Genomic DNA, 11190 nt, shown 5'->3' on the forward strand with positions numbered 1-11190 from the left:
CAACAAGAAGCATTAGGCCATTTCCGAATTACCTTGCCTCTTTCTCAAAGTGAGTCTTAGTGCTGATCCTTTCATATGAAAGTAAAATTTCATTCACATGCAAATTAAACTCATTTTCATATGAACGGTTGTGCACAAGGCATCGCTTTGATAGGGAGGCTTAGGGGAACTCGGAAATGGGCTGTCCTAGTTAAAAAAAATCGTCGGCAGCCTGTTTAACACAAAACGGTTTTTACATGTATATCCAAAATAAAAACCCAAGGGGATGCGACGTACCCTTCATTTCATCGCAGCGAGGATATGATTTTGCTGGAACGTGTAAGGGTTAAGGCTTAAGCTTCGTAGGGTATTCACTAATCCGAATTTTTAACATCATTTATGCAATAACCATTTTCTCCTATTTCTTTTAGTTCCAGTAGTTAACGACTGGAACATCAGCATCTTCAGCGTAAAAATTCAAGCATGAACGTCTCTTGGGCTTACTATGTTCCCGATCATCCTTATATTCTTGCCTTTTATGCTGTTGTATGTACACCAACTAATAACGATGCTGGACCGACTGTGGCAATAGCTAATTATAATGGAACACGGACGCAGTTAGAGGTACTGCGACTTAGAGCAGAAACTGAATACAGTGTACAGGTCCTGGCTGTAACAGTTCACCCGGGGAGAAGAGCATTCAGTTTCAAAGGAAGTCAGATATTCACTGTCAGGACCGTAGAGGGAGGTAAATATTGGTCATAAAATATTACCTTTATCAGCTTTCATTCGTCTTCGTCGGTTCAAGGTCAAAAAAAGAGTTCTATTGATGTACTTTATCCCACTTTATCTCTTAGAACGTGATCATTTACATTTGGATGTATTTCATTGAAACACACCAGCTTGGCTTGTAACCAGGATCGGCAAACTTCTTAAACACAAGCTAGCGATATTTCTCCTCCCTTTTACGAGAGCTCATTGCGATTGATGACGTGTTTGTAACATAAGGGCAAAATTTTCTTGTCACTTTCGAGGCACATAGAAAACAGTTAGGCAAACGGAGTAAAAAAAACTCTTGTTCGCTCGCATTTTAAAGCCAAACAAACAAACAAATCGATTATTTCCAATAAGATTATTTCCAATAAGAGAACAGATGATTCTTACTTATTTTCAGTTGAGAATAAAAAGTCGAGTTTCACTCCTGAACAAATGAAAAAAGGATTAAACCACCTTTTAAAAATAAGCATCCACTTAAAATAACTCATCCGTAAAAATAACAAACGGTTTAGTGTCCAAGAAAAGAATTTGCGAAATAACGTCTTCCACCAAGTTTAAGCTATTACTGGTGTACCGTTTTGTCGTTCCCTTACGTCTCCCTGGCTTGTTTTGGTCTTCTGTGTTGTTTACACTTAAGTTGGCAAGAGTTGTTCGTAGAGTTCGATCATGCCTGCAACTGTATGGGTGGGTGCCGATGGGTAACCCTTCATCCATGCAAAACACGCATCTTGACTAAGTTCTTCATCATTCCCACGCTAAGTGAATAACTGCCCGTGCCAATTCTCTGCCTTTATCGTCTCCTGTAGCTTATCTATCATTGTACGCTTCAAGTGTTTGATCTTCGTTCCCCAGCTTCTACCTTTGGTCTTCTAGCTAAAGTAAGTGAAGGATTTGGATACCTAAGAGATAAACTTATCTCCAATTCCTACGCATATTTGTGTGCTTTATTATTATTATCCATATCATTATCATTATCATTATCATTATCATTTGCAAAAACCAGTTAAGGCTCTCGCATGTTTTCGGCTTAGGGTTACAGCAACAACGCATCAGTGTGGGTGAAAAATTTCGCCAAGATGTCTGCACCTTGCATATTGAAGGGTCACTTTCTTTAAAATGATGTCGAAAAGTGAAAACCCACAAGTTGCATTTTCATCGAAGGAAATCGACATATGTTATTTCTCGTACTCGATAAGTCTTAAAGAAAGTGTGCGCATTTGTCACAAATGCACACACTTTTTATCTTTATACTGAATTTATTAACAAAGCTAAAAAAATTGAAAGACCTCAAAATTGGACAGGACATTACAAAATAATTAAACGTCTGAATGTGTGAGCCAAAGGGCCTCTGCTGGCACGACGCTTGGGTGACCCCTCAAATGGTCTTAATGACCCCCCACTTGAAAAAAATAACTAGAACGCTGCAGTTCAATACCACCCAATTCAGTTTTTTTGTGTTTGTGTAACACTTACCACTGGCAACCCACTGTAAGCTTCATGCAACGTCTGGTTTTATTTTTGTGCAATTTAGAAATCTGAAAGGGTACGACAGCCGCAATTAAGAGGCAATAGATCGAATATTAATTCTTGAATATTAATTAGCTGAACCTCCCAAATTTTTCAAGAAGGGATACATCTCTGTTTGGGCATTTTTCATATTAGAAGAACTAAACATGACTTCTAGTGTTCTGAATTACTATGTTTAATAACGTTGTGTCAATGTAAAGTGTACTAGTTTTGAAATACATGTTTGTCTATTTGCTGAAAGGACTTGAAAAGGGAACTGAACCTCCTCCGCCTCCGCCTGCCGAAGAACCGCTAACACCATCTGACGAGGAGAGAAGCCAGTCTGTCGAGTTGCAGATACTGGGGTTAAATGTGTCTCAGGTTGGATAATATTTTCCTTTGTATTAACATGCCTTTGAATTCCCTAGGGAACAAAGGGTCGCCACAACACCCCTTGAACGAACATGGTTCTGGGAAATCCTCTCCATCTCGGTCCTCGTCTTACCAGCTGCCTTCACTTCAGCGTCAACGCTTCTGCACCAGGTCTGTTTTGGTCGGCCCACCTTCCGCTTCCGATGTGGACTCCATTCAAGGGCTTGTCTGGTGACGTTAGAGACAGGCTTGCAGAGCGTGTGACCGATCCATCCCCATTTTTAACCGCGCGGCCATTGGCCGAGCGTGGTTGTTGCTCTGCACGTTGATGTATATTCGCCAAAAGCTGTTAAAAGGTTAATGTACTTAAAATTTTATGAGTGTTCCACTCTTTATTTAATACAAAATATTTTTTGTGTTATTGAAGTGCATGATTCGAAGCAAGTATTGAATACATAAGAAGCCAGTATGTCATTCATGGAATGTGTTGACGTTGCAACTTTCATTGGTAGGGAAATAACCGCCGTACTAAAGATAGCCGTGGATAACGTAATTCTTTGATTATGTGACTTGTGTGACTACTTTGCTACCCCTTTGTTCGTGTAAAAAACAATTACATTTAATCGTGATTTTTAAGAAAAAAAGCTCTAAGTTGTTAATAGTGTTATTCTCGTATCGTTCATATCCATACAAATACGAAAAAAGATCCAGATTAATTAAGACCATTACGTCATCGGATATTTCAAAACGGCTACGACTGATGTTGCAATCGAAGTGTTTACAACGGCTATAAGTGACGGTGCAATAAAATCGTGTGAGGTCGTTGTTGTGAATTGTTGCGCTAAAGGTTGATCAGGTGATTTTGTGTCTACAGTAATCAATGAATCATTAAGGACTGCTATGGAATATGCACTACGTTGCGACTATAGTGGTAAGAAGACAGCTAAATTTTTAAAGCGCGTTTATAAGATCTAAAAGATCTTGTTTTTTTCGTTTCGTCGGCGAGCTGAACGAAACTTTCACTCGGCCACATAGTCATTGGGACTTCCAGTCACGCAACTTACGATGTTTATTCGCCAAAAAGCTGTTAAAACGTTAATATACTTAAATTTTATGAATAATCCGCTCTTTATTCAGAGCAAAATATATATTTTTGTGTTATTGAAATATGTCATCATAACTTTTAAGAAAGAAAGCTAAGACTATTACGTCATTGGAGATTACACAACAGCTATGACTGATGGTGCAATCGGAGATTTGACAACGGCTATAAGTAATGGTGCAATAAGTTTGTGTGCAGTCGTTGTTGTCAGATTCATCAGGTGATTATGTGTCTATAGTCATCAGTGAATCAACAAGGAATGCTTTGGAATGTGTACTACGTTGCGACTATAGTGGTAAGAAAACAGATAAAATTTAGTTTTGTTGGTGAGCAGACCCAAAATTCTACTCGGTCATATAGTCAGTGGCACTTCGAATCACGCAACTTATGATGTTTATTCACCAAAAGCTGTTAAAACGTTAATGTACTTAAAATTTCATGAATATTGCACTCTTTATTTAGTACAAAATATATTGACTTTTTGTGTTATTGAAGTGTTTGATTGGAAGCAAGTATTGAATGCATAAAAGGTCATTACGTCATCCGTTGAATGTGTCGACGTTGCAACTTTCATTGGTAGGGAAATAACCACCGTACTAAATCAATTGTGTGACTCATGTGACTACTTTGCTACCGCTTTACTCATGTAAAAAAAAATAATCGTGATTTTTAAGAAAGGAAGCTGTAAGTTGTTAATATTGTTATTGTCGTATCGTTCATACCCATACATATCCGAAGAAAGTTCCAGATTATTAAGACCATTACATCATCAGAGATTTCACAATGGCTACGACTTACTATGTTGCAATCGGAGTTTTCACAATGGCTATAAGTGATGGTGCAATAAGATCGTGTGCAGTCGTTGTCGGTTGTTATGCTACAGATTGATCAGGTGATGTTGTGTCTATAGTCATCTGTGACTCAACAAGGACTGTTTTGGAATGTGCACTACTGTTTTGGAATGTGCACTACGTTGCGATTACAGTGGTAAGAAAAAAGATAAATTTTTAAAGCACGGTTATGAGATCTAAAAGATCTTCTTGTCGTTTCTTGATCTCGGACTCGATTGGGGCTTGTCTGGTCCTCTCCTACGGTTGTTTATTTGAGATGACTTCCGGCCACTTGATGTTGAGGATGTTCCTGAGACATCTGTTAATAAAGTCTGGAGTTTGTGGGTCTTTGTTACCCGACCGTTTTCTGAGCCGTAATGTAGGACCGACTTGACGTTGGTGTTTAAGATCCGGATCTTGTTGTGAAGCGAGAAAGCTGTTGATCTCCAGATTGGCCGTATGGTGTTGAAGGCCTGTCGTGCTTTGTTGATTCGGAACTTGATGTCTTCGTCTATGCCCCCATCCTTACTGACTACACTGCCCAGGTAAACAAACTTGTCGACTTTGATGCTTTCTTGGTGTAGTCGCACTGGGTCTTGCTTTTTGTTGTTCACCCTCATGACCTCCGTCTTCCCGATGTTGATTTGGAAGCCAGTCTTCTCCTCCTCTTCTGCAACACCGCATAGCTTTTCTTGATCGGCTTGATATCTGTCGGAGAGAAGGCTGATGTCGTCTGCGTAGTCCAGGTCTTCCAACTGCCTCGTGAAAGTCCACTGTATTCCAGTTCTCCTGCCTGCCATGGCCTGCTGCATTATCCAGTCGACCACAACAGGAAGATCGTTGGCGACAACAGACATCCCTGACGAACGCCGGTTTGTACGAAGAAGGGTTCCGTCAGCTTCCCATCATGGATGACTTGCCAGGTGGCATCTTCATACAGTCGTTGGATGAAACGAACTTTGGTGGAAAAACCGTAGTGGTGCATCAGTCTCCAGATGACATTCCTGTCGACGCTGTCAAACACCTTCTGAAAGTCGACGACGACTGAGTACAGGGGGGTCTGCCACTCCAGGGTCTGCTCAATGTTGATACGCATTGTGGCGATGTGGTCTATGCATGATCTGTCTTGCCGGAAGCCAGCCTGTTCATCCCGAAGTGTCTTGTCCAGTACTGCCTTTAGTCTCTCTAGGATGACTTTCGTCAGTACTTTCCCTGGGATAGACAACAGCGTGATTCCTCCTCAGTTGTTGCAGGATGAGAGGTCCCTTTTCTTCGGCAGCTTCACGAGGTCACCTTTCTTCCAGTCTTCTGGCACTCTCTCTTGCTCCCAGATCTTGTGTAGGAGTGCGTGCTGGATGTTAGTTGAAGTCTGGATGTCTGCCTTCAGAGCTTTAGGTGGTATGCCATCAGGGCCTGCTGCTTTGCCTGACTTCAGTGAATTTATGACCTTGATGATCTCATACTTGGTAGGTGGGCTGGTGTTAATAGCAAGGAGTTCAGTAGGTGGGGGATATCAAACGGAACAGACGGTGCAAGCCTGATGAGTGTTTCGTTGAAGTGTTCTGCCCATCTTGGTCTTCCTCCCTTGAAATGGCATTGCCGTTCTTGTCTTTGACTGGGCGACTAGGTTTGCTGTTCGTTTTCCAGCGAGCGTCCTCGGGATCTCATATAGTCTTTTCGTGTTTCTTTGGTCCGCTGCGGTCTCTGCTTCCTGGGTCAGCTCCTCAATGAAGCTTTTCTTGTCTGATCTTGCGCTTCTTTTTACTTCCGGGTTTTTGTCCCAGTAACATGCTTGCAGTTCCTGCTTCTCTTCTTGGACTTGTGTTTGGTTGATACGGTCCTTTAGTCGTTTTCTCTCGGTATTCAGTGCCCATGTTTCTGTTGTCAGCCACTCCTTGTGTTTCCTTGTTTTCTTCCCCTTTCGTTTTGTATAATTAACGTAAAAGGATTTATTGACTGTTTTGGAGGTACTGTCCACAGCCTTTTATTTTTATTCATTCGCCGAACGCGCGGATAGAATCGAGAGAGAACTGGCGCCTGCCCAAAATCGGGAGACTTGAAGCTTTCGCGCTCGTGCGCGCTTCGTACGCTAGTGTACTTCGGCGGGAGTTACCCGTTTGCTTTTTTAAGTAGAATGTCCCTCATAACTACTTTGTCAAGCCAAACATGGAATTCTGAATAATTTTTAGTCCTTATCCCGAAGAAACGTTTCCCAGATTAGCACATCATTTTGTTACAAAGTCTCGCTACGTGAACCTGAAATGAAAATTTGCGATACTGAGTAAAGAAAACACTTTGCGCTATATAATTGTCCCAGTCACAACATGTGCCTCGTTTAAGAGATCTGTCTTGGATATTCTTTGCTATTCCTTTTCAGTGGGACCAGCCTCTACAAGCAGCATTCAAGGCTGCAGTTGCAACAGCAGCAACGAAGCACTGCTCAGAAACGGATGACTGCAGATCTACACCTACCAGGTACATTTTTCTGCTTTTTCTGTTTTTCCATTCACTTTCCTGTTCCTTCTGTTTCTTCTTTCCCTCAGTTGTTTTGTTCCTTTAAGTAAAGTAGCTCCATTTGAATAAGGTTAGGGCTTTCAGACTTGCTCGCGCGAGCTAAGCTTTTCTTTGCCTTACATCAATATTAACATCGCTTGTTGAGTTAAGGAAGAAATATAAAATGACTAAAAAGATAACTAAATAACCCGCCAAAGACTTCTAATGTTATCTTTCTTAAGATTCTGCAAAGAAGTGGTATTTTTGACACCTTTAAACAAATTTTACGTTTGCTTGTGTTTCCCAGATGTCTACTGTAAATACAAAAACGACCAGGAAAAAGATAAAAAAGGAAAACAAACAAACAAAAAGCAACAGAAAATTTAAAATTATAGTTAATCGGTGATGTGGTAGTTTATGTTCCTTTTTTTTATGGCTTGTTCAGTGCTCGCCGTAAGAGGGCAACTTCCTTCATCATCTTCACAGAAGACCAAGTTCACATTCTTCCAGGCTACCCAAAACAGATCTTTATGGATCCTCTACTGGCAAGCTTAGCATTTTACTTGCAATTTCCACCCGGAACTTCCAATGTTGACGCTATCACGAAAGACAACCTCGTTTCCATCGTTAAAGGGTCTATGGCAGACATTTCAAACTCCATTAATGGTAACATTTCGAGCGTGCAAACCCTCGTCGCTGAAACGTCAACAATGGTAACATCAACAGTAGCTCCATCTAGGCCCATTGAGAAGGACTCTTACAAGATGCCTTACATCATTGCGGGTTCCGTTGCTGGCGTACTGTTGGTCATTATCATTGCTGTTATAATCATACTGAAATGCAGTAATCCAAAGAACAGGTAGGACAAAACTGGTGATCTTTACCCCATTTGTTATATTTATTACGAGAAATCAGTCCATGAAAAAATAACGATTTGATGCCGGCCTAAGAACAATCGAATAATTTTTGTACAATTTTCTGCTTCGTATCCTGGTAACCTCGGAAGTGTTATGGTAATTGCATGAGAAAACGGGTTGATCCCTAAATGGACGAATGAGTTATGGTCTTGAGCAAGCTACTTTTCTCTCGAAGTGCTTTTCTACACTCCAGGAAAGGAGTTGAAGTATAGATAAGCAGTGGCCTGATCAAATCAATTGAAATCAGTTAATTCAAGTCAAAACGTGGAATAAGAAATGCGGGTCAAAACGCATCCTACGACTACAAATTAAAATGTATATAAAAAGCGTCCAAGGCTGGAATCGAACCTCCGACCTCCGTAACAACGGCCGAATGTTCTACCTATGAGCTACTAGAACTCACTGAAGAGCTGCTGTAGGTCGTTCAGGACCTAGATAGATTTAGATATAACTAGGCGATTCAGGATCTAGATAAAACAACCTAGCTCTCCAGTAAGTTCCAGTAGCTCAATGTGTAGAGCATTCGATCTGTGTTACGGAGGTCTTAGGTTCGATTCGTGCCTGGGACTATGGCTTTCAGTTGTCCTTTCGTCCGTTGCCAAGCAACTTACGTTCTTTATGAAATTCCCACGGGCTACACCTTTCCATCATTGATGAATAAACTGAAATGTCTATTGTGTAAGAAGATATAAGTTGAGAGATTCACATGCTTAAGATTCATAATTTGATTATTAATCCCTTTATTTTCCTGTTTTGCATAATGTTTAAAAGAATTCCCAAGCGCATTGCAGATTCTCCGCAAGACAAATCGAAGGTGGAAATGGAAGTCCTTCCTGGTTCCATCAATCATGGATACAACAGCGACCAGCCAAAGTGAAAGAATGAAAACCGTATCCGAAGAAGCAACAACTGTTTGTTAAAGGCAGAAAATAATGATAAAAGGTCGAACTTAATTTTAAAGGTAAATAATCCATCAGCGTTGCGCGGCGTAATTTTATATAATAGGGCGATTTTTGTAATTTTAGGTTTTTTTTTTTTGTATAACGGTGTGAAGGACTGTGTCCACTGCAGTAGTTGCATTTCGAACGCGGATGTCTGCAAATTTAGATTCCATTGTATACCGCCTGGTTATCTATCTCGCTGTGCAAGATTGTCAAATGAGGAACCATGAAATTTACTAGGAGCAAATATTACAGACCTTTAGATTCTAGGACGAGTACGAGAACGAGTACGAGATTTGACTGCCCGTTTTAGCGAAAATACTGAGAACATTTATAACCCGGACGATTAATCTTGCTCTTTGTTAGCAGCATAGGTTGCTCGGTTATTCTTATTGCTGGTAACTGAGCCTCTTCCTGATCGAAAAAATGCCAAAACCGCTACCGTTTTGGCGACTTGTTTTGACGGGACGACATTTTTGCAAAACCTCGTACTAAAATGACAACGGTGTCACGTTTTTGCCGCCAAAATGGCGCTGGTTTGCGCGCGCTCACTGTTGTTTTATGAGAAAAATTCGTATTCGTACCCGTTCTCGTACCAGAATCTAAAACTCTCTATTACCATAAAATGTTGCTGCGGAGACAAGTAATTGCTACATTTGCATATCGCCTCCACTATGTCTGCTATAACCATTGTTTTACCTGACAAAGACATCTGCTCGTTAGCTCCCATTCCCAATTGTCAAAAGAAAACGATTCGCGACTTAAAGTTTATTTATTTGCTGTTTGTTAAGAATTTGGACATGTGTCATCTAGTTGTCAGAAATAATTTAACGCTTATTAATTAGTGTGCCCATGCATGATCATAATATGAGAGGATTTTACGTTTATGTAGTATAACGATTGGCCAACGAAATGTTCTCTCCTAGGAACACTCGAGCAAAAACAGTTGAGTCACTGAGGCCCGTTTCAAGGATCGAACTTTTCATGTGCCGAATCTAATGCAAATGAACGAAAACAATAGATTGTTCTCATTTTCATTAGATTCGGCACATGAAAAGTTCGACGTTTAAAACGAGCCTGTGTCCCAGTCCGAGGTTAAAATTTTGACCTTAAAATAACATCACTTTCCCATTAATTGTTTCAAATGGCTAATAAAAGTCTCTCAAATAAAATTGTCCTTTTGGTTTGTTCAGTGTACAGCCCCCATCCCCGCCCCCTTTATATATTCATTATTCGGTCTCTCGTTCCCCATGTATCTCTCGTGCATTCCGCGGGATTGTCTAGAGCATCGTTCCCTCAGTCCTCCTATGTGGTGCGGACTCTTGGGTGTTTAGGCAATCATGACAGATATATTGCAAACAAGAATATTTTTAGGAGAATTCTCAGGACTTTCTGGCCGAGAATCATCTCCAATGAAGAACTTTTCGTCAAAACAAACACCGCTATCAATTGAGATAAGAAGGAGGAAGTGGAGGCAAGGTTAATGTACCTGTGTATTATAAACTTACACGGCCAATAATTAACAGGTATCAGAATATGAGCTTTAACCTGTGTATAATTTATTAAAAAGTAGAGCTAACATTGTCTGACTGGTACCTGGAACACGTTGTTTGAAAAATTGACCTGAGAAAGTAGAATCTCAATCTCGATGACTAATTTGGTGGGCAGACACGAGGGGTCATGTTGCAGGGACATGCGGGCAAAGGTCATCAGAATGCAGATGTGTTGTCACGCCGTCCTTGCTTTGAAACAAATTGCACGCCTTGTCAGCGTCAAGAGGAAAAAGAGTTACCTGGAGACGGTAAAGGAAGTAGGCCAGCTGACACCTTCCCAGTGGTCAGAGAGCTGCATTTCGAGGTCTGCCATCACTGGGAAAGAAGAATTGAAGGACGAGGAACTGTTAGGAAGCCAACAGTGGACACCATCACAGTTGCGTACCTCTCAGATGGCAGACAGATCAATTTCCCACATCGTGAAATGGAAGCATGCAGGCAGCCGCCCCGAATGGCCTGCTATTGCCCACCTTGACTCAATTACAAAGGCCTACTGGGCCCCAGTGGGACTTCCTGGCTCTCAGGGGGGGGGGGGGGGGTGCTGTACCACAGCAAAGGAGACTTTTGTCTGATTGGTGGATGGTGTTTCTGGTACCCAGGTGTGTTCACACGGGAGTGCGCGAAGTAACAAACAAGAAGGCGGCCAAAGATGTCTTGTTCGATCATTTGCTGCAGGGATTTTTATGGCAGCAGCGACGTATACACGTTTTCTTCTTTCGG

The 11190-nt window shown here is 41.2% G+C and overlaps 1 protein-coding gene across 1 annotated transcript; it reads left to right on the forward strand.

Annotated features, from left to right (window-relative positions):
- Positions 1–462: 462 nt before the first annotated feature.
- LOC138034651 (mucin-like protein) lies at positions 463–9324 on the forward strand. Its single transcript, XM_068881861.1, has 5 exons — positions 463–727; positions 2525–2643; positions 6944–7041; positions 7505–7918; positions 8748–9324. Exons 1-5 carry the CDS (start codon positions 463–465, stop codon positions 8851–8853), a joined length of 1002 nt encoding a protein of 333 aa, XP_068737962.1. The 3' UTR covers positions 8854–9324.
- The last annotated feature ends 1866 nt before the right edge of the window (positions 9325–11190 follow it).

This window comes from Montipora capricornis, unplaced genomic scaffold (assembly GCF_036669925.1).
Source record: "Montipora capricornis isolate CH-2021 unplaced genomic scaffold, ASM3666992v2 scaffold_148, whole genome shotgun sequence".
In the NCBI taxonomy this organism is placed as follows: Eukaryota; Metazoa; Cnidaria; class Anthozoa; order Scleractinia; family Acroporidae; genus Montipora; species Montipora capricornis.